This window comes from Uloborus diversus, chromosome 10, assembly GCF_026930045.1.
Source record: "Uloborus diversus isolate 005 chromosome 10, Udiv.v.3.1, whole genome shotgun sequence".
Classification (NCBI taxonomy): Eukaryota; Metazoa; Arthropoda; class Arachnida; order Araneae; family Uloboridae; genus Uloborus; species Uloborus diversus.
In genome coordinates, this window is record NC_072740.1 from 110,058,005 (window position 1) to 110,082,182 (window position 24,178).

Consider the following 24,178-nt stretch of genomic DNA (forward strand, 5'->3'; position numbering starts at 1 on the left):
CAGTGCGGTGTTTGAATTTTGGGTGAAATTCGGCACTTTGCTTTAGAAATCGAATTAGTTGGTTAAACTCACACTACCCTTTTTTTTCTATCATCATTTCTGTATATTGTTAAATATTTTAATTTTTATCAGCGATGCGTCACAGTGTAGCATATACATTTAATCGAACGCGCCGACCAATAACAGCTCAACGACCATTGACGATCTCCTCTCATTTGCCAGTAAGTAGTTAGAAAGTGTGACGTTTTATCTGTTAACTCGATTCTTCTCTTAGAGCAAGAATTAGTAAATTAAGGAACCACACAAATCCAATCATTGGCTAAGCAAAAGCTTGGGCAAAGATCTCAAATCAAGTGACCCAACAACGACGAATGGTTGAATCGTTTTGCGTGTAACTAGCGAAAGAAACCAGATTTCTTAAAAATCTCTCACTTAACTTGGGGTCTTTCCTTCACGAATGAAAGTCTTCACTCCCTCCATTTTATTTGTTCTCAATGGTTTTTCTACCGCGCGTCGTGACGTCATTGCCAAGAAACTTTGCAAATAAGTATAGAAGTATATGGACGCTACAAGTAAACATGACACATTGACGCATAACACGTAATAAGTGAATATGATGTCTTTGAACTAAATCTAACGAAGAGTGTAACCACACGAATATTGTAATAATGAAAAAAGTTGAAAAACGAAAGAGCGTATTGAGACATATTTTGACACAAGCGTTTTTTGTACTCATACCCCTGCTAACAAGACATAAGACCTTAAAGTCTGGCGAAATTTTAAGAAAAGCGTCAAATTTAAAAGCTTGGAGAGAAAAGAAAATACCACGCGATTTCAAAGTCTGCATCTGGCCGAGGGTCTGTCCTTGCTCATCTATAAAGCGTATGAAAGATGTCTTCCATTACTCTCCGTAACACATCAAATTTGGCGACTTTTCTTGAAACTGTGGCACATTCTAAGACTTCTTTTTTCAATAACGGGTACAAGAGGGAAAATAACACGCCCAAAATTAGAAACATGTTTTACTGTGCGTTTTCGAGTTACATATTTATTATTTTGTCATTATTACACTATCGTATGATTTCCTTGTAAGCCTTGGAACTAAATAGGCTCTAAAGTCTTTTCCATTCTGGGTAAGACAACAAAGAAGTTGTCCTTCCGTTGCATTTCCTAATTGAAAAATTGCTCCATGCAAGATTTAATTTCATCCAAAAGAAAATGTATGGTCTTCAAAACGTTCATTTGTGCTCAAAAAATAAGCAACAAAAGCTCAACTCGGCATAAAACAAAACATTTAATGAATATGCGTGGCAGCTATAAACGAGGAAGATACAACATTGCTTGACTACATATCAAACAATAAAGCAAAGCCCAAGAAAAAAACAAGTTACCTAGTATTTTCTAAGCAAAGATGGCATTTTCTTACATTAATGGAAGTGAAACCAAAAACGGTTAAGGAGCGACTAGTAGGTGAGTATCGTCAGTGGATTAGTAACTGAGAAGTTGGCGCCAGAAGTCATCACTATTTTCCCGAATTTGAACACGAGTCTGCAAGAGTGGGGAAATTACTCCAGTTACCAGCACCTACGGTAACTGTTTAGTGAGTAACCATAGGACGTTCAAGCCCAGGATTCAACGGGTACGTACCACTCCAGATGGTTCTAATATCCCTAAGTATCGAAGGTTTCGTCCTCTGACCACGATGAGCAACGGGCTCTTTAAACGAAAAGGAATTCAGTTTTTGCGGATTATTTATATATTGATGGACACATCTATATGTATTTTTTTTTTGCTTACATGGTTCGGACATAGAACGTCAACATCCAGTACAATACATTAACTCAAAGTGTATTAGATGTTGTTGTTGTTGTAGTCTTGTCCAGCAAAATAGTGCAGTATAATCAAACTGGTCCAAAAGCATCCAAAACAGCCTTTGCCACATCAATAACTTCCGAGGAATAGAGAAGTTGATATGGGGGAGCAGGATTGATTCTGAAGAGCTTCGCTTAAATGGCAGAGCAGTCAAAGATATTTCTGGGAGAGGGTTCAATGTTTTTGCAGCTTCGATTGCCATCAGGATGTATCCTCATTCCCTTGAAATATTTGGTCCTCAGTCTCGCAATGGCTGTAGAGATAGCACGGTTACAGTTTAGGGTGGGGATGGAGTGCTTCTGGGAAGAAACATGAAGCAGTCTTTGACTGGCCTATACGTCAGCATGGTAGGCGTCACGATGTTGGAAAGCTGAGTGCCGTCTCGGGCTTCTTTGGCGAGGACATCGGCTTTCTCATTGCCGTCTAAATCGACGTGTGCTGGAATCCATTAAAGAATGCAGATTCGTTGGGTTATTGTTATTTTGTTCAACAGCTGGATGATATCTTGAGTGAGTTAGGATTTGCCCCTTAAAATGGCTTGGAGAGCAGATTTAGAATCCGAGAATAATAAGATTTCGTTTGAATTATGGATTGCTTTGGAGAAGTAGAGATTTAGGGCTTCTCTGATGGCCACTAGCTCACAGGTGTAATTTGAGGCAATTTTACCTAAAGGTAGTTATGATAGTTAACATTTGTGTCAGATATTTTATCATTGTGATTTAAAGCGCTGTTCTCATAGCTTATTTATGAAAGTGCTTTAGCCATTACTCATATTAAGTTAACTTAGATATTTTGTTAAAATAGCTAGTGTACTGACCATCGATACCTTATGCAGATATTTTTTTAAAGTAGTATACATTGTCAAATTGTTTCACTTTTTGATTATTTAAGTATAATACAGCATTTGTATAAGTGTTATATAAATTAGTTTCACTAAAAAAATCCGAAACGTTACTGATTATTTCAATGGAACGTTTCGGGATTTTACAGGTTTTCATCTATTTCCGCGTAAATTCAAGTATATGTGCAAAAACGTTTTCTGAATTGCTACAAGTTGCCCGAATGCAGAATTTTCACTGTTGTGAAAAATATTTTCAGTTACGAGTTTAAAGATTGACTGAGCGTGTTTATTAAGTGTATCGGCTTTTATTCGGCAATGGCTCGTCCAGATTGACTATGGTCCCCATTGATGCGTAACTAACTCCCCACTGATGAGTAAATGAGTCACTGAGTAGCTTCAGCTTTGTCAAGGCAAGAATTGATGGCGAGGGAGATACTTGGTTTATAGCTTTGTCAATCTGGCAATCTTTGTATTGATGCGTGGGAGGTGCTTGGTTCTAAGATTCAATTCTGTGTTTGCCTTTGGCCATAATTGCGTTCAAGCGAAGGAAGATGATTGGTTCTTACTTACAATGCTGCCTTAGCTTTGACTGTGGTTGCTTTAAAGCTTCTGGTGCTTTCTTGGAAAATCCAGAAGGTTCTAATCAATTGCATTACAACCTACCTAATTTTACTTGAAAGTTCCCGAAACATGACTGGATTTAACCGGGGAGATTTCTGAATTCCTCAGAAAGTTTACTGACACTAAGCGGAAAACTTTTTTTTCTTCAAGATATGTTACTGGCAGAGAAATTGGGCACATCAGCTGCCCGTTATTTTCCAGGAACGTCTCAGAATTGTTTTTACAGTGTTCATACATGAAGAAATAGTAGTATGAAAATAAATTGATGCTATTTTTTATAGATTAAATCTGAAATATTTTTTACAGAAACTAACGAAAGGGAAAGAAAGTTGGTCCCTTGGAGAACTGTGCCAAGCTTTAGTTCTTTTAGCTCATTTTCATTCACTCTGCAGTTTTGTATTTGCATCTGAGATCTTAGAGTCACCCGAGGAGGGATCTGAAACTGGGCAATCGATGCTTGATGACTACATCAATTGTGAAGAGGTAAATCTGATTGTAATTCTGTACTGCAGAGGTTTGTTGTTAGGTGCTAATGTGCCAAGCTAATGTTACAATTTTTCGATCCTGCAACTCATTAAAAAAATCGAGCTGAATATCTTTAAAATTTAAAATGTTATCAGCTATCTAAGGAGCCGAAGTTCAATAATTCTTGGACGAATTGTGGGAGATCGTATGCAAATAATCCATTTTTATGATGAATCTCTTCTCACGATAACAGGAACGTGTTGCCAGTTTGCGAACGACCGCTTTCGATTCTTCGCCTATCCAAGAATTATCGAAATTCGGCTTATTAGATCGCTGATAACTTTTTAAATTTTAAAAATTTCGAGCCGGAACTTTTTTATGAGTTACAGCATCTACTTGTGCTTTAGATTATGAATGTTATAAATTGCTATCTTTCGCGCAAGCGCAGTTAAAATTCAATTGCTTTAAACGTTCATATTTCATCAAATGTTCAAATTTTAACTTCAAATTGTATTATTATGTCTCTCTTGTATCCTGTTAAATATTCTGATAGATTAATAACGTTTGACGGAAAACTCTGCGTGTTGTGAGCTGAGAACGTTCAAATAAAATTTGTATTTTTGAAAGAAATGCTTACTGTATTACCTCGCATTAGCTGGCATATCGGGAAAAAAGCGAGGTTGACCAGCATGCCGAAAAATTCGAATTTTCCATCATGCCGGATAATTTGTGGTTTATTTTGCAACAAAGCAAAAGTAAATTTCCCCATTCAGTTTCAATCAGAATGCAAACCTTTTTCACTGCGATTCGTTCATAATTTTTTTAAATAAATTTTTTTTTTTGTTTCCTTTTAGGTAAGTTTAATTTTTTATTCATTGAATAGCTATGGTAAATTCTTTAGCACTGGCTTAGGGGCGGTAACTTACTGCTAAAATGTTTGCTTTTATAAAATTATTCGTTATTGAATAATATTTTTCTTATTAAAATAGCAAATGACCTTGTTAGTTAATATTTTTACAAAATTAAACTGTTTATCAATACTAATAAGATATGAATAGAACTTATATTATTTTTTAAGCTGAACATATATTTTTTACAGTATTTTTTTTCCTGACCCCGATTTTTCGACCATTCCGAAAAGGATCAGGCAGGTGTTATGGAAAATCTGGTGACTCTCCAGTTTTGCGGCATGCTGGCTTATAGGGTATATCTCCGTGGGTGTAAGAGATCCTTTCACGAAAATATAAAAATGAACTTTACATAGCTCGTTAGCTTATTTCTGAAATTTGTAGCTTATTTCCAGGTATTTACAATGAAAGAGAATCAAAAACCTTTTTTTGTTTTCTAAATTTGTTGCTGGTCCTCTAAATGAATAGTAGACATATTTTTCATTCACTGTAAAAAAATTCCGAAACGTTATAGAGTATTTCCGAGTTACGTTTCGGCATTTTAATGTTTTTTTACCCACTTCCTGGAAAAATCAAGTATCCGTGTCAAAAAGTTTCCTGAATTGCTACAAGTCGCACGAATGCAGACTTTTCACTGTTATCAAAAATATTTTTAGCTCTCAGTTTAAAGATTAACTGAACGTATTTATAAAGCGCATCGGCTTCAACTCAAATACGGCCCGTCCATGCTAATTAAGCTTCCAAAGGGAGCGAATAAGTGTGGGCTACTTTGGGTAAAATTCTCGTTATTTACTTGCAATTCTGGCTTAGCTTTGGCCATGTTTCCAATAATGCTCTTGGAAATACCTTGGTAAATCAGGAAGATGCCTAGCTATTATATTGTACTTTCCTAAGTTTACTCTAAAGTTTCAGAGACACGACTGGCTTCTAACGGGAAGATTTCTGAATTTTTCAGGAAGCTTCCGGGATAATTTCAGGAAGGTTACTGAATTTTAGCAGAAAACGTTCCTGGTTTTTGCAAGTTCTGTTACTGGCTGAAATTAGGCACATCAGCTGCCCATTATTTTTCAGGAACGTTTCTGAATCGTTTTTACAGTGTTGGAAAATGACAGCTGGAGTATACTTTTTATGTGAAAAACATTGCAGAGCAATTGGTCTCTTATTTCTCGAGAAATCCATAAAATGTGAATTTTAGAAAGTGTCCCAATATTTTCGGTCATATAGTGTATAATGGTTTACCTATCTAAGTTTTCTCTGGAGGTTCCAGAGATATGACCAGTTTTTACCGGGAAGCTTTCTAAATTCTTCAGAAAGATTCCAGTATGATTTAAGGATGCTTACTGACTTTTAGCTTAAAACGCTCCTAATTTTTGCAAGATATGTTACTTGCAAAAATTGGGCGCATTAGCTGCCCATTATTTTCCAGGAAAGTTTCTGAGTTGTTTTCACAGGGCACATTCTACAGTTTAACCTTTAAACATACACAGAATTACAAGTTTCAAAAAGTTCATTACTGCTTTTTCATGACTTCATTATTTCTCTTTATAGGACGCTGTGTTGACTGTTGAAGAACTTATGGAAAAGATGCATATAATCCAAAACAAAGAGAAGGAATGTTCATGCGAAGAAGCCAAGAATGAGTCTGCAAGTGGCGCAGACTCAAAACACAACTGTGATATTCATAGATTCACCGACGATCATTCTTTCCCAAGTAAAGATTGCCTTATTGCACAGGATCGGCCTCATTTTTTCATTCAGGTTAGCCATTTTAAGACTAATGATTTTAACAGGTCTACAAATTAATTCTGATTAAATTTCAAAACTGATAACTATTTCACGCCATTTTCCAAAGTGACTTTTTATCTCTAATCTTAAGAGATTTTTAAAGTCTGATTACTGAGATAAAAATTCGCTTGACTTGAAAGATTTTCATTTCATGAATGGTGACGTTTTGTTTCAGGATTAACTATATTTCATGAAAAAATACATTAATAATACTAATTGTGTGCCTGAATAAGAAGTAGTTAAGTAGAGTAGTTCAGTTAAGTAGAAGACACGTGAATAGAAGGGAGGAATTGTTTATTTAGACTTTTTGTTAAATTATGACAAGTATGTGTCTGAGAAGAAATCTTTTCTTACTGCAATATTAAGTTTCAAAGCTTTTCAGATATCTCTTTGGAAAAAAAAAAAAAATCTCTATCTATCTATCTATCTATCTATCTATCTATATATATATATATATATATATATACTAATGTTATAAAGAAAGAGAGTGTGTTTTGTAAGTTTATATGCGGAGGGTAAGCTGTAGAACCACTACACCATTTTGAAAAAATCTTTTCCTATTTGAAAGGTACAGTCATGGAAAGTAAATGAAACACCTTTAATTATTCGGCTATTATTCGTGCTAGGAATAAATGAAAAGATCTCAAAAGGTGTTTCAGAATTATTATTTTTAGATCCATACCTCTGAACAGCATAATTGCATGAACTGCAATGAGAAGTGACATGCAGTCTCCGGATATTGTAGCTTTAATGGAATTTCTTGCAATACCGTCGTAGCTTCGGTCATGTTTGCTTTAGAAGCATTCTTCTTAAATCTAGAAAGGCCCAGGCTATTAATATATACGGATATAAGTTTTCACTGAAGGCTCCTGAGTTAGTCCAGAAACATGACTGGCTTAGATAGAAAAGGTTTCTAAATTTTTCAGAAAGATTAACAGGTTAATATAAGGAAGATCACATACTTTTAGCGGGAATCTTTCCTGGCTTTTGCCATACTTATTATTGGCAGACATAGGCGGCTGGTGCGGCAAAAAAGTTGGGTACGGGGGGAGGAGGGGTCAAAAGAAGTGTTAGGGGGTGTGGCACTCTGAAACCGTTGTTATTAGTTTTTTTTTTTTTTTTTGTAAAATTGAGCTACATTACTGGCTGTTCATATTATTGATTAAATAACTTCTAAAATTGTGAAATGTGTCATCAAAAATGGGGACAGATAGCCATTGCAGACTTCCCCTTCCATTTCAAAGTTCCATTCTTATGAAATAAGATGAGAAACGTCCATTTCATCGGAATTTTAAGTTTTTACTTTCGTGAAATAAATCAATTCACCGTATGAAATTCATTTTTTTCATTCAATCTATATATCCGATCTAATATTTAGCTCTGAAAAGTGAAGGGGCAAGGACCCTTTAGTCCCCCCCTCCGTACGGGGGCAAGTGCTTCTCTTGCCCCCGTACGAGCCGCCTATGTAGGCTGAAATTAGGCACATTAGATGCCCATATTTTTCCAGGAACGTTTCGAAATTTTGTTAATAGTACTGTGGTGTTAAGGAAATGACGGTAGGGGGGGGGGGTTGCAAAGGGTGAAGAGAAATTTGTAAAATTCAAGTAGAGAAATACCAAAAAATGCAATTTTTGGCAGTTAGGAGAAGGAAGTTGGTGTTACCTCCCGGATATTTTGCAAAATTGAAGTCAAACTTCAGCTATCTCTATAAGAACCTTGTATGTCTGAGGAAGGATTAGGCCATCCGCCGTTAATCATACTAACGTCGGCTGACTACTGCCACTTCCGCAAATGTTGGTTGACTCAAGCGCACTATTATTGGGTGTCAGACGTTTCTTAAAACAACACTTAGCGGCAAAAAAAAAAAAATCTTTAAAATACTTCTGTCGTAATTCTTGCTCATTCTTATGTAAATCGACACCCTGAATCCAAATGTGACCACCGTTTTTCCCTTACCCGTCCCAATTTTTGGAAATTAGGCCTACCAATTTTTTTTTAGTTTTCGACAGTTGCATAGACCTTATTTTTATTTGGAGGAGAAGGGAGCGCTATATTAGCCATCAAATATTTATTAATTACAAATAAATCCCAAGTTCAGTGATTGCTTATGAGTCATTCAGTTTATTGGTATGTAACTAAATCTGTAACACACGACCTACAATAATAACAAACACACATTAATTGCACATCTCTCATCTTACTTAAATATTTAATTTCTTGACTAAACGAACATATTTTTCAACCTTAAAAAAAGCCTTTAAAAAGTACTTCCCCTTCTTCTCTTTTTGTATGTGAAATTACTCATTTTCTTGGCAGTCATTATGCATCAAGAATGTTATTCCCCGTTAGTCCCTTTAGCTACTCGTACTAAGTCGGTGTTCACCTAGTCGATATCTTATAATGTAAAATATCATTATTTTTTTCACTTGAAATTTCGCACTGCACATTTTTTCCAGACTTTATGTGTAGAGCCCCTTGAGAAGGACTGGCTGACTTACCCAGATTTTGGTTTCGAGATAAAATTGGATCCAACCTCATTTCTAGTATTTATAAATACGTTATAATATTTAGTGGTTGCTATTTTATCATTAATCATTTCCCCGTTATAAATTTTTGAAAACAATCAGTCTTTTTCAGGACACCCTGTATGTATTGAGCAAGTCGGGAAACTCCTGAGAGTGATTGGTTAATTCAAATAAGTGTTCGCACGAAAGCGCAAATCCAAAAGATCCGATAAAACATAAATGTTTTTAAAAATCTAAAACATTTATCTAAGAAAGCTTGGATATCACTGAAAAGTACAAATTAAAATTAGTTTATGGTTTATTGGTTACAACGCTCAATAATTAATCCTAAAATCTTCATATTAAGGTTAATTCTGAAGTTGCCAATAAAATTAAAATAAAAAATTGAGCCAAGAAATGTAGGTAATAGTAAAAGTTGTTGGAGTAGAAAGCTATATACCGCCACATTTTGTGTAAAATTTGCTCCAGACGTACATATACCCGACCTCTCTCCGCAGTATAATGCAACATTTTTGTTGAAATTTAAGATTTATTTTTAGGAACATTTTTCAGAATTAAAGTATTTCAATTTTTCTAAACTCTGAAATTAAGTTGAGGTGTCACCCACCAGATGGGTGCCATCTGGGAGGGGGACCACCCCCTCTCAAGAAAAGTTTTTTGACTTAGCAAAAAAAAATTTTTTTTTTTTTTCTGGCAAAACTCTTTTTCTCACTCTTCTCTGCGCTTTCAAAAATTGAAAGAATCCTTGTTAAATATTAAAGGGAAGCAAATTAATCTTTTTCATTTTTTTTAAAATGGGATATTTAAGTAATCTCACTTTAGAAATCGCAATTATTGGATAATTTGATTTTCAAATTGAATTTCTAACGTTATGTGCACCTTAGGTTACAATAAAATACAACGCGAAAATTTCATAAAAAGGAATTAATATTTCAATCTCTGTTTAGAGTTTTTCCCCCTTCCCATGAGGGGGCGGGACGGTGATTTGAAAAAAATAAATCAAAAAAATAATCAAAAAGCCGGAGTCGGAGTTGCAGTCGGAGTCAGAGTTGGCCACTTCTCTTCCGGCTCCGCAGCCCTGGATACCAGGCTTCAGATATCCGGTGTATCTTTGTCTACCAACTGCTGGCTCTGCAGTTGATTTCAGTTGCACATTACATGTTCAGTTTTTTTCACTTAGTGCTGCTTCCAAGCAATAAATCAAACATGTTTCGCAATTCTTCAAAAAGATAATAAATACGTTAAAAGATAGTTTTTAAAACCTCTATATTTGAATTCATAGTGTCAGCAGCAATGCTACAAAAAAAAAGAGTAAATACTAAAATTTTGTGTTTTATGTGACAAAGTTAACAGTTAATACATATGTTATAAAAGACAGAACCACAGCATTAAAATGAAGCTGAATTTTGTATTCCCTGGCTAAAAGAAAACAGCGCAGAATGTTTTTCTCTCAAGTAAATTTTCTACTTGAAAACAATCTCTATGAAACGCAGTACGACACGAGACTTGCAAAATATATGCTGCATGTAATTAATTCTTCATTAAAAAGCATAAACAAATTGTGTCTAAAAATAACTCTTGTCTTTTTGTAGGACTGCTCTTGGGATGGCCATGCTTATTCTTTGTTGAATCGCTTTTACAGCGATGTAGGGACAATCCTGGATGTAAAATTCAAAGTTGCGTATGATCTAACTTACTATACGTAAGTACAGTTCCTTTTGCGATGCATATTTGTTCTGTTAACATTATTTGTTCTGTCCGCATTAGAGGAGTTTACTGTAATTTTTTAAGCATGTATAATGATGTGTTATAAACAGTGCTTCAGTTTGAAAAGAAAATATTGGGGGAGCAGACCTAGAGGTTTGGGAGTACTCGCAAAAATAAAAGTTGGTTTGAAACTTATTTTTACATTTGCACTATTTTTAAAATTAAAAAACAAACAAACAAATATATGTCTGGGGACGAGGTCCTCTCTTGACCCCCTGCCCCCTCTTCAACTACTGTTATAGTTATAAATTTCGCATTAGATGCTGTATAAAATATTTCACTTCCATTCAATAAAATTTATTAAACTCGATATAACCGATTACTGGATTCATGCATGGCAGAGCACTTGGTTTCTAAGGCGAAATATGGGAAAATGTTACACGTATTAAATATAGCCGTATTTTTTAAAATAAAAATCTTTTTATTTCTGAAACAATTACATGTAGTACAATCAAGAAACTGTAGAATTTAGTTTTACAATGATTTTACCTTTTTTTTTACTAATTGCTAGAATTTATGCTACTACAAAAATCAACAATCGAGCTCTCAGGTCAAATACTTGTTCTTAACCCTAGGTAATTTGAGATTGGAACAACTTTTGTTTTAGCAGGTGTTTTATTACATTTTTTTAAATTATTCAGACTTAAAATTAAGAAAAATATGAGGATTGAGGTTAAAAAGCGTTGTGCTTGTTTAATTTATTTATTTTACACATCTTTATTAATATTTCAGTCTAGTTTAGTCTGATAAGATACAACAGCTAATTATCCTCAACATAAGCTTTTTTTCTACACTTAGCCTTTTAGGTAAGTTCCTCTTAAAATCCTTTCTCCGCGAAAGTAAGTTGCCGCAAAACCCAATAAGGAGTTACAGTAGACGCCGCTTAATGTGATCATTTAGGGACAAATATAGTCTGATAACAATAACCGAAAAGAATTCAGGACACACAAAATCATGATTTTTTTCAATTAAGAAGCATTCATTTTTACAATTACAAATTAAAATTACAATGACTCAGTTAAACACAGTTTTAAATTATAAATTAGCAGAATGGAATAGCTTTTTTCCCCCTTGATTAAGCCATCCATCCGATGTTAGAAAGTTTTCCGTTTTTTGCCGCATTAACTGACCGTTTACTTGCATTCTTTTACCCGACATTCGTAAACCACAGATTCAAAGTAGATTCAACTTCAGCATCTTTTCCAGCATGATTTCGGTTCTTGTTCAATTTTCATTTAGTTTCACTTTGTTTTCAATCTCGATACGGTTTTTTAGTAACTTGCAAAATAATGGCTGATAAATGTTTAGTTGTTCTGCAGCATTTCTTTGAATCATCACGGTTAAATTGTCATAGCGTTTTAAAATATCAATTTTTTCCTTGACGGTTAAATCATTGTGCTTATTCTCCATGGCTAAAATGTTTCTTCGTTTAGAGTGAAGGTGAAGTTTTTTTGTTTAACTGAGCAGGGAGAAAAATTCTTCTGTTTTACTAATAAGAAGGGAACTTGTTTTCCAGGAAGCTACTTGTCAAGATTTGCCTTTGTTTTTCTTTTGATTAAAAAACAAAAAAAGGGGAAAAAATTAAAAAATTATGAAAAAGTGATCACACAATAAAGGACTAACACTGATTACAATAGCACCCTTTTTTGACAAGCTAATAAGCAAATGTTCAGGGACTTCGTGATTTTGATAACATTAAGCGAATGATAATATTAATCGTGATCACATTGAGCGACGCCTACTGTATTTCACAACAATGTCTGATAGGTATTACAGTTCATTTTACTTACCAGTTCAGGTTTTAACTAGCAAAGTATTTTCTGTTTCAATGCAGGATCGCTCAAAGCCCAAACCATATAGTCATAAATATAAGTTTTAGCATTATCCATATATTTTCCGCGCACCAAAGGGTACCGGTTGAGAACCACTGGTTTGGGCTATGGTTTTATAATTACTGACCAAACATGGCATCATTTCCAAAATTCATTCTCACTGGGCGAATCTAAATCACTACCAATCACTGAACAAGTGATTGGTAGTACCGAATGAGAGATGATTTGCCTTATATATTTCCGCAACAAGATATTTACTGCTACATAATAGAGGAAAATCTTACTGGGAAATTAGCGAGGTAGGTACTGCAATATATGTTTCCACAATAAGATATTTGCTGTTACATAGTAGAGGAAGATCTTACTGGAAGATTAACAAGGTAGGTACTGCAATATATATTTTCAGGAATAAGACATTTACTGTTACATAATAGGGGAAAATCGTACTGCGAAATTTACGAGGTAGGTACTTGAACAATCTACGCAAAAGGCAACTGTTTGTCATGGAATTTGTACTTTCTAGGGGTTTTTTTTTTCGTTCGATATAAAGATAAATATTTAAATTACTATAAGAGACACAGGGCTAACGAAGTAAAAAATATCAGTTAAATAATAGCGGTTCACAAAATTTCAATGAAATGTTACTGGTTTGTAAAATTTCTGTAAAATGTTTGGGAACCGTCAAATCCTAATAAATAGACAAAAACCACAAAAGATCTCATTAGTTTATAAGTTTTTATTTGAAATAAAAAATTCGGAAAATTCTCTGTAGGTAACCAGTCCTAGTACCTCACAGCAAAACGTTTCAGACTCATTTTATGTTTCTGGAATGAAAATTTCTTTATTTTAGGCGTTATCTCTGTACTCTTATCACTCACTTCTCCAACATAAAATGCAATTTAAATTAAATAATGAGCTAAAATTATTGTTGAATATTATAAAAACATTCTAATAAATTTATGACAAATTTTATTATTTTTTCTGAGTTAGGAATACTTCATTTCTTAAAACAATAACTATTGCCACTTCAAAAGCTTGCATCAAATTCTAATCGAAATAAAATATGTTATTAAATAATAACTGTTGTAGATGATATTTTTCGCAATACATACTTTTTGGCTGTTTTATAATTCTAACTAATGAAATGTATAAGGAATTAAATTATTTTTATCACATTATAAGCGAGGGTGCATGAAAATGTTATAGTGGCTATAACTAAGAAACGTGACGTGTTAGACACCCATATCATTTGGCATTTTTTACAATTAAATAAGTAACTCAAAACACGTAATAGTGTTCATGTTAGAAAAACCGTGTCACACTGTGTTATTAGTATTTGGTTTGTCTACACTCTAGCGTAGATAACAGTAGCACAGATATCTTTAACCATTACTTCAATATTCTAATCCTACTTTCATAGGCGGCTGGTGCACTAAAAAAGTAAGGGGTCAGAAGAAGTGAGTGGGCATAAGTGACGTGGCCAGTAACGCTGTTTTTTTTTTTTTTTTTTTTTTTTTGTGAAATTCGATTTTATAATAAAGGTTTTTAAAATTACTCATTCTATGACCTCCAAAAAATCGAATATGGCCTCAAAAATCGGGATGGATGGTCGCCGTAGACTATCCTTTTCCAAGCTCATTTTTTATCAAATAAAATGAAAAAAGTCCATGTATTTAAAATTTTTAGTTTTTACTTCTGTGAAATAAATCAATCAACTCGATAAAAAATCTTTTTTCAATCGATCAATATTTTTTTTTAACTCCGAGGGGCGAGGTCCCTTTACTTTTGAAAGTAAGGGGGCCGTTTCCCTTTTGCCCCCCCCCCCCGTGCGAGCCGCCTATGTCCTACTTTATGTGTTGTTGATATTATTTCTTTGCTTTATGTGTGTTTATAAAGAACAAAAAACTTCTAAAGAATATATTTTGTCACTTTTCTCTTAATGTTTACTATTTGTTTTTAATTACTCTTGCTTCTTAAGTGCAATGTATGTGTTAACCTGCTGTTTCATGAGTCTTTGTTTATTGTTCCTTCTTTGTGTTTTGTTATCATGTATATCTTATTCCCCGCCCCTTTCATTTCAAGAGGCACATAATTAAACCTGCTAGGATAAGTACTGAACTTATCCTAGCAGATGAACTAACCAATTAACTAACCTATTTTTAAATTTGGTATTTTAAATTTCTCAGAATTTTCATTATTAAAAAAAAAGTAATTTTCAAAATGAATCATCTAATTTGCTTTCTTCAATGACAAGTCTTTATGCTCAATATACAGGGTCCGACAGGTTGATCTCCCATAATTGGAAATTGCGTTGTATGAGTTGTGGTGAAAAAACGGTGGTAGAAGTGGTATCAACAGATTGCAGTATATGTGCCTTTTGTAGCAATAGCAATGGCATGGCGCGGTTAGCATCGTCATGTGTTGTGAAGGAGCATATTCGAAATTGTGGTTTTTTTTATTACTGTTCAGCAAGAACTTCACTCTCAGTTCCAATGTGGTCGACATGTTTCTGTTCCAGGTAGAAAAAAAAAGTTTTGTTTGGGTATCGAACGTCAGAGCCCACTGAAAAAATAACGCCTTCTCCATCTCAGACCGTTACAACGCTATAAAATGGGCATTCGTGGGAGCGATTAAGAAATCTCCTAAATGTTTAGCATTTAAACATACAGCTATCCAGAGATTTTTTTATACTTCCTACAAAAAAATCAAATTCCTACAAAATAATTCCTATAATGAAAAATCAAAGATTTTCTTCTATTTAAAAGATGTTTTTTATCATCTAATCAATTTTATGTAAGTTTTATGTATGTTTATGCAAAATTTAAATCAATTTATGACTGCTTCTTTTTACATTTTCATTTAGCCGAGTTGCCCTTCTTGAATTAAATATCGCTGGCAAGAAATGATAAAAATTTTGAAGGTTGAATTAACTTTTTAATCCTTTCTTTTGCAGCGAAAATACATAAAAATTGTAAAACGTGGTTTAAACTGAGAACATTGGCTCAAAAAAAAAAAGAGAGAAGGAACAGATATTTCTCAGTAATATTCCGTGTTTAGATGAGCTAATTTATATCGAAACCACTTTTTGGATGTTTTCGTTCAATCCTCAAATGGCGTGTGTACGTTTGCTTTTTATTTATTTAGTTTTTTAAAAGTAGCGAAGTATCGACTACAGTTCAAAAATAGTTTGCATTTGTGACATTAAAAAAAAATTATAGTTGTATTTATAGTTAATATTGTAAAAATATTCGGAAACGTCACTGATTATTTCCTTGAAACGTTTCGGGATTTCTCAGATTTTCATCTACTTCCCCATAAAATCAAGTATCTTTGCAAAAAAGTTTCCTGAATCGCTACAAGTTGCACGAATATATTTTAGTGCAGCGAAAAATATTTTTAGCTACCGTTTTAAAGATTGACTGAGCGTGTTTAATAAGTCTATCGGTTTCTGGTCAATTTTGTCCATCCCGGATGACTAAGCTTCTAATGATTGCTGGCTGAAGTGTTGCAAGATAAGAACTGCAGGCGAGAGAGATGCTTGGTTCTTACTTGAAATTCTTTCTAAGTAACTCAAGTGGGTTCCATTCAATTACATTCAGCCTAACGAATCGCCATCGAAGGCTCTAGTCTGTATTTGCCCGAGGAAATTTCCAAATTCGTCAGAAAGATTCAAGGATAATTTGAGGAAGGACACTGACTTTTAGCGGTAAACTTTAACTGGTTTTTGCAAGATATTACTGGGCACATTAGCTGTTCATTGTTTCCCATGAACGCTTCTGAATAGCTTTGACAGTGTAGTTCGCTACAAAAAAAAAGTTTGTCCGTCCACTGGTTGGAACTCAATGTCCGAGAAGTAATAGAAAAACCACCATTTAGAATATGCTTCTCTACAACACATGACGATGCCTACCGCACCATGCCACCGCTACTACTGCAAATGGCACATTAATGCTGCAGGGTGTCTTGAAATAGACTGACCGTTTTCAAAAATTTATAACAGGAAAACAGTTAATGATAAAGTAATTCCTGCAGAAAATTCATGCGGCGGGTTGCAAATTTTTCCTCCTAGAATTTTAAATTTTAGTTCAAAATTTTTCCATAGATGGCGCTGCAGATTGTAAGCCCGTAAATCTAAGAAAGGTACTAAATTACATCATATACTCTTTCAGAAAACAATTTTATGAATAAAATTACATAACAATATTTTCAAAATGGTTGCTGTCAGCTGTAATCACATGTCACAATCGGAGAAAAATTCGGTGAATTACAATTCCTCCTTCTTGACTCATTGATTTACAATCTGAAGCGCCATCTGTTGAAAAGATTTTTAACTAAAATTTGGAGCTCATATGGAAAACATTTACGGCTTTTAACTTTTCCGCAAGAATTTGTTTTTTATCATTAATCATTTTCCCGTTATAAGTTTTTGAAAACAGTCAGTCTATTTCAGGACACCCTGTATCTATCGATACCACTACCCCCACCGTATCCTCACCACAACTCACACAGCTCTCTTTCCAAATACGAGAGGTTATTATACCGGACCCTGTATGAAACTCTTTCATACATTTCTTTTCAAAGCTGGAATTGGGTTTTTAAATTGAAGGATACTTAACTGGTAGCTTTTAAATTGCAGTTAAATGTTTCAAATCGCATGTGTCTTTTTTATTTATCTTAAAATATAACAAAATCCAACTTTTTAGACGAAAAACTCAAGTTCCTAATTCCCACTCCAAGGTTCTTTATGAACAACTAACTATTTTGTGTCCTCTAGTAGAAAACCCTACTACTTGTGATAATCCTAATTGTGAACTAGTCCATCAGGGCCTTTTACACCCTGATTTGAGGTACGACATTTTCGTATTATCTACTTAAGGTGGTGGGATCTGTTTTGTATTCTTTTCTTTTGTATTGTTTTGTACATGTTTTGTGTTTGTTTTGTGTCTTCGTATTTTATGCTTTGAGGTGTTTTGCTTTACACTTCTCAGTGTCATACACAGTTATTGCGTTATACTCTTTTGCACCCTTTGTTTGTTTTCCATGTTATGTTACTATTTCTAACCTTATACAGTAAAACCTGTGATGTTGACCACCCTTGTAAGTTGACCACCTGTCTAAGTTGACCGCTTTTTTCAAGCACGGAATTAGCCCTTATCATATAAATCAACCTCTGTAAGTTGACCACCTGTTTAAGTTGACCTCTAAAGTAGTGCACCGCAAATGGTAAACTTACACAAGTTTCACTGTACTAAATATTATGTGTTATAGTAATTCAGAGTACAATTTTCGACAAAAATCTTTTATACACAAGCAAAACTTAGACTAAATTTCTTAGGTCTTGTGAAAAACGACGTTCTTTGAAGCATTCTAATAAATAAAAATCTTTAATGAAAATTTAAAATGATTTTTATGTTATTTAAGGTAGGCGAACACTCTAAATATTTTTTTCTTCAATATTCATATCCCCTTTCTGAAACTTTAAACTATATTTAAATATGACCTAAATAAACCATTTTGGCTATTGGAAAAAAAAATTAAGTAAAAAACATTTTTTTTTCACATCAAAATACGACCAATTCCTTAACACTTCCAGTGCCTTCACTTTTCATAGATTTTAGAACTTTTCGTGTATATCTCTTTTTTAGGTACTAGAGAATGATATGACCCTCCAATTTGAAAGTAATAACCCAACAATAGCTTTTATGAGTAAATGTTTGAAAAATTCCCCCAAAAAACGCGCTTTTTCACCCTAACTTGAATTGATAATTATTTCAAATCCCCATATTGCATGTACATTAGCTTTTGAAGGTTTATATCACAATATGTTCAATTGCTATTTTTGAAAAGCTTCAATTGTATACAGTTAATAGTTTTTTCGCTAGAGCTCTGTTGGCGTAGATAAAAATTTTGAAAACGTGGTTATCAGAAAATGAAGAAAGAAAAAATAACTATAAATTATAAGTGGTGCATTCGAGTTTTGTAATTTTTTCAATAATTCATCCTTTTAAAAAAATTGGTTTTATAAAGAAGAACTCTAAATTTATCAAAATCTCAAAATCGACTTATTTTGAAAATTAGGGTGTTTGCCGGCCTTAAACGCCTTTAAACTGCGTTGAGAGTAACCCTGGTATCACAATGATAACAAAAAATAGCACTATGTTCTCGGCAATAATTACACACGTTGTGCCTCCGAAGTTAACTTTTTATGTCGTCGCCTCAGAACAACACTAGGATATCTTAGTGTTATTTCTAGGATTAGATGTCTTAGTGTTGCTCTGAGGCGACGATATATACTAACTATATTGTAAATACATATATCTTCTCCTCAGAGCAACAGTAAGATATCTTAGTGTTATTACTGGGATTAGATATCTTACTGTTGCTCTGAGGCGACGATATGAAGTTTAAGTTATAATTAGTACCACTTGTCGAAACCGTCTCTAAAATGTGAAAAATAAGCCTGAATTAATAACAATGAAACCGTGTATCCAAACCTTTTCCAAGTGCAATAAACAAAAATATTTAAAACCAAGATTTCTTTGGGTAGCAGCGATTTGACTCTCTTTGACCTGTAACTTGTTTTTGAATATTGTATGGCCTCTGTGTCCAAAAAAAAGCTCCGTTTTAGTATATTACGTCAAGCTTAGAGCTACATAGGGCTCAAAGCGACCAAGCCACAAAATATAGGACATTTTTGAAAAATATAGTCAGACCCTGATTTAACGAACCTCTATTTAACGAATTTCGCGAGTTAACGAATTTTTCTTTTTTCCCGACGAAAATGGAGGCAAAAACCCCTGTTTACCGAATAATAAACCCCGAATTAACGAATTATTTTAATATCCAGAATTTTTTTTTTATATTTTTTTTGTTAATTTGACTTAAGAAATATTGGAATGTTTTCCAAATGTTATATTCATATTGTCCGAAACAGGAAAAGACTTTTCTTTTAATCAGCATTTTTTGACGGGCGAGAGAGCAACCATTGAATTATGATTTTAATGTAGAAAGCGATAGGGAAAGTCCCACTAAAACTGTTACGTTTTCAAATGCTTTACATGGCCTGGAAACTAAAAACATATCTCATGCAGCAGGCTGCAAATGATGCAGTATTTTCTTCTCTCCATAAAGTCGAAAGAGAACTATTTCGACTCAAGTACACTGTAAAAACGATTCAGAAACGTTCCTGGAAAATAATGGGCAGCTGATGTGCCCAATATCTGCCAGCAACATATCTTGCAAATTCCAGGAACTTTTTCAGCTAAAATTCAGATACATTCCTGATATTATCCTGGAAGCTTCCTGAAAAATTCAGAAATCTTCCCGTTTAAAACCAGCCGTGTCTGTGGAAGTAATATCTTGGCATCATTCTGATTTTTCAAGCAAGTTAAAAGAGCATTATTGCACTTATGGCCAAAGCTATGCCAGAATTGTAAGTAAGTAACGAAAATTTTACTTGCCTGCAAATCTCGCAAAGCAATGCAGTCCACTCTTTTTCGCTTCCTTTGGGAGCTTAATTAGCATGGACGGGCCGTACCTGAAGTAAAGCCGATACACTTTATATATACGCTCAGTTAATCTTTAAACTGGGAGATAAAAATATTTTTCACAACAGTGAAAAGTCTGTATTCTTGCGACTTGTAGCAATTCAGGAAACTTTTTAACAATGAGACTTGATTCTCCCAGGAAGCGGATAAAAACCATTAAAATCCCGAAACGTGACACGGAAATACCCAGTAACGTTTCGGAATTTTTTTACAGTGTATCAAGGAAATTGTCAAAAATAAATTACTCATTAGTTCAAAACTTCAAATTAACTAGTGTGTGATAAGTCGTGAAATGCTGAATAAAAAATGTACACTTTCTAATTATGGATATTTTTGCACAGTTGCGTATTAGGGATTTTAGATAAGGGAGGTGCAATTTTTTAAAATTTTTTGGCACCCGATATTACGAAGAACCTCGACTTAACTTATAAAAGTTTCGGTCCCGATGAATTCGTTAAATCGGGTCCCGACTGTATATGCAAAAAGATTTTTTTTAATGAAAGATACAATTACATACATTGCTTACACAAGGCAAAGAAAGTATCTTTTTATGCTGAAGAACATGATTTTTTTTACGCTCTTCAGTAGTTACTTAAAATATTATTTTTGACTTGACGGTGAAGTGATTTCCAGTTTGTCAAAAATGTAAAAAAAAAAAAAAAAGAATTATTTGGAAAAGAAATACTTTCTTTTATTCATTTCAAAAAAGTTCAAGTCATTCACAACAAGGACAGTAAGGCTTCATGTAATACGCTCTCTTCCATAGAACAAGGCTTGAACTTTAAAAAAAAAAAAAAAAACGCAATTAAAGCTGCAAGTGAGAAAAATATGTTTTTTTTTTTTTTTTCTCGCATTATGTAATATGAAAATAAACGCACGGTAGAGACACCAGAAACTTAATCTGCATCAAACAAAAACAAATTAAGAAGAACAAATCTTAAAACTAAAATATCTAAAGAATTAACCAGCACATTAAACAATGTTAAGCAAGGACAACGACTGGCGATATACGGTAGTAAAGAAATTACGTGTCAACAAAACCACTGTAGGAACTAGGAAAAACAGTAGCTTAGTTAATATAAGCAAAAATAGTTAAATGACAAAATAAAGCTCAAATTATACTAATAAAAATAAAGAATAATAAAATTTATCTCATCAGTAAATTACGAATGAACGAAAACATGGAGATCATACTAAGAAGTTAACAAATCTTCGTCGTGGCTCCTCTGGGAGCGAGTTGTCTTCACTTTAAGTTCAAAACTGATTAATTTGGAGTAAAAGAAATATGAAAAAGTTATTCATAAATTATTAAATACTAAAAGCTATGATTGAACTCTTAAAATAAATAAATAAATAAAAAACAGAATCGTTAGGCAAACTATCAGAATATGAGCTAATTTTGTACCAAATTTCATTATCGTATGTTGCATAGATTTTGCTGTAGAACGTTTGAATGCGAAAGCTATTGTATTAATTTTATAAAGTGTTAAAAAAAGGTGTAAAGATTTATAATTATTATTTTGATACAATCAGTGTGTAAATTTATTGTTAATTATCATAGCATTATTATTAATAAATTATTTACTGATTTTATGAGTTTTATTTTTTAAGTTCTTTTGTAACTAAATAGTTGGCCAACAATTTAGTGTTATGTAATATTTACAAGGAGAAAAAAGACAAAATATTTTTCTTTAACAAAAAACTAAAGTTCAAAATAAAAAATGCATCATCATACTCTGTATGAAGCTTGAACGCACTGTATAACAAGAGTAACTGTATAACACTTTACATAATAAAATTTTCTTGTCGATCCGCATGCTATGAAACTTTAAAATTTGACATTGAGCAGAATTATAAAACATTGGTATTGGTATATAGGTTTCACATTAAAGAGATTTTCGTTGAAATATGATGCTAATGTACTGCATTTTTCAATCTTGTTCATATGTGCCCCAGGCTTGTTCACATGTGCTCTCCTATAGGGGCAGATGTGAACATTTTTTAAAAATTCCATTAAATAGAGAAATACTTTTTTTTAATCTGAAAAAAATCCAGGGCATAAAGAAAAGACTATTCAACTATGGTGATACTTTTGCTCTGAGAAATTGATAATAGTTTTTGAGAAATTAAGAAATGAAAAAAGTTGTCTACCTCTGCACCCCTTTCCCCTAGATAGGACACCTAGAAGTACTTATAAATTAAAAACATATCATAGAGTCGGGTGGGCTTGAACCATCAAACGTTCGATGAATTGCCGATTGCGCCATACAGGCTTCGCTGCTGAGGAATTGTTTAACAATTTTATGCAAACAATTCTCTGCGCATGCGCGTCAAAGGTAGCTAGTGGAACGCTTTTTTAAGTCGTTTTTTCACAGCTCAGTCCGGTCGCACAGCGTCCTATAAGAAGCATTGCTTCAAAAACTGTTTGGTTTTCGTTGAATAAGTAGGGTAATGTGGGGCAAAAGGAAACAGTTAAGATAACTTTCTTTTTTAGAAATGAACAAGTTAGAAATTTGCTCAAAAAATTAAGGTACATAAAGAAAGAAAAATATATTTAAAATAAAACTTGCATTGAAATATTATTTTTATTTTTGGCAGTAAATCTGTATCTCCAAAAAAAAAAAAAGATGGAAATTGTTCACTTTTTTTTTTCCACGAAGAAAAGTGAAAAATAAAATATTTTTCTAACAATTAAAGACATTTTTAATCGAATGAATGAATAAATAAAAGAATGAATGAGTAAATGAAAAGAAAATGAAGCAATCAACGAATAAAAAAATAAAATAATTAATGAATAAACAGGAAAAAATAAATGGTGAATAAACTACTGAATAAATAAGACAATAAATGACTGAAGGAACAAATAGGGGAATTGTTAAATAGAGGAAGGTAAATGAAATAATAATTAAATTAATATGTTCGTGATTTGATAAAGTATTGAATAAGTAAAGAAAATGAACTCTTTCACTTTGACCTGCATGCACTTAACTATACAAAGATTTTAAATTACAAATAAGCAAGTAAATACTGCACCGAATATTAATTAGCAAGTTTCAATTAACATTTAAAATGTTAATAACAAGAAATTTATCATTTAGTAATACCAAAAGTAATTTTTGACTTACAACAAAATAGGACAATAAGAGTATCATTTTGTGAAAAGTGCTCATATTCTTTAATTTTCAGAGGTAACTTTTTCTAGACTGGAGTGGACTACATGTGTTACTACTGTTCGTTTTTCTAAGCCGAGACTTAGCGCGAATTTGCGCATGCGTTAGGTCTGCTGTGATTTTATCAAAATAGGGAGGGAAACCCGGAAGTAAAAGGTGCAAAATAACGTGTTCAAAGACAGCAAGTGCGAGCGGTGAGTGCCCATCCTCAACCAATCGCCCCTTTTTGAAATGGAATCTGTCCTGAGTGGTAGTCTTCGCTTTCGAGAACGGACAGTACATAGTTAAAATATTATCAGATAGGCGGTGGTAAAAGCAGAGTAAATATTTCACCATTTCACATTGCTCCACTATTTTATTTTGCCCCACATTCCTCTACAAGAAATTATCAACATAATTTCCTCTGTACTTTTTTTTTTTAATTTAATATACCATCAAAATGAACTTTGATTTCTGAATGTACCTTACCTATATAAATTATTTGCAGCATGGGCCATAAAGAGAACGTCGATACAACTATTTTTCGCCGAGCTGTATGGAATTATGTTCATCGAATGTACAGCATAATTCATGATGACTACAACTATTCTGAAATGGAAAACTTGCTGGAAAAAGGCTTCAGATCTTATGCTGAAACTGTCTGTTTTTGTCCTGAGAAGATTACTCACGATGCTCATGACGAAATAATGAGGGCTTTCAGACACTCAGAAAAAGTAAGTGAGAGAAATTTAACCCATAAACTTTCATTTTTGGGATATCACTTTCAAACTCTTGGAAGAGAATTTTATCCCCGTTTTGATGATCCCCGATTTAATTACAACGAGTTTTCTCGTGACGTCTGTATG

The 24,178-nt window shown here is 33.4% G+C and overlaps 1 protein-coding gene across 1 annotated transcript in view; it reads left to right on the forward strand.

The window, feature by feature from the left end:
* Window positions 1–24,178, forward strand: part of LOC129231439 (sestrin homolog) — a 158,689-nt gene that overhangs the window by 129,726 nt on the left and 4,785 nt on the right. Inside the window, exons 5-8 of the mRNA XM_054865755.1 lie at window positions 3,641–3,817; window positions 6,256–6,465; window positions 10,610–10,719; window positions 23,821–24,046. Coding sequence (XP_054721730.1) covers window positions 3,641–3,817; window positions 6,256–6,465; window positions 10,610–10,719; window positions 23,821–24,046 — 723 coding nt within the window. The remainder of the gene's footprint in view (window positions 1–3,640; window positions 3,818–6,255; window positions 6,466–10,609; window positions 10,720–23,820; window positions 24,047–24,178) is intronic.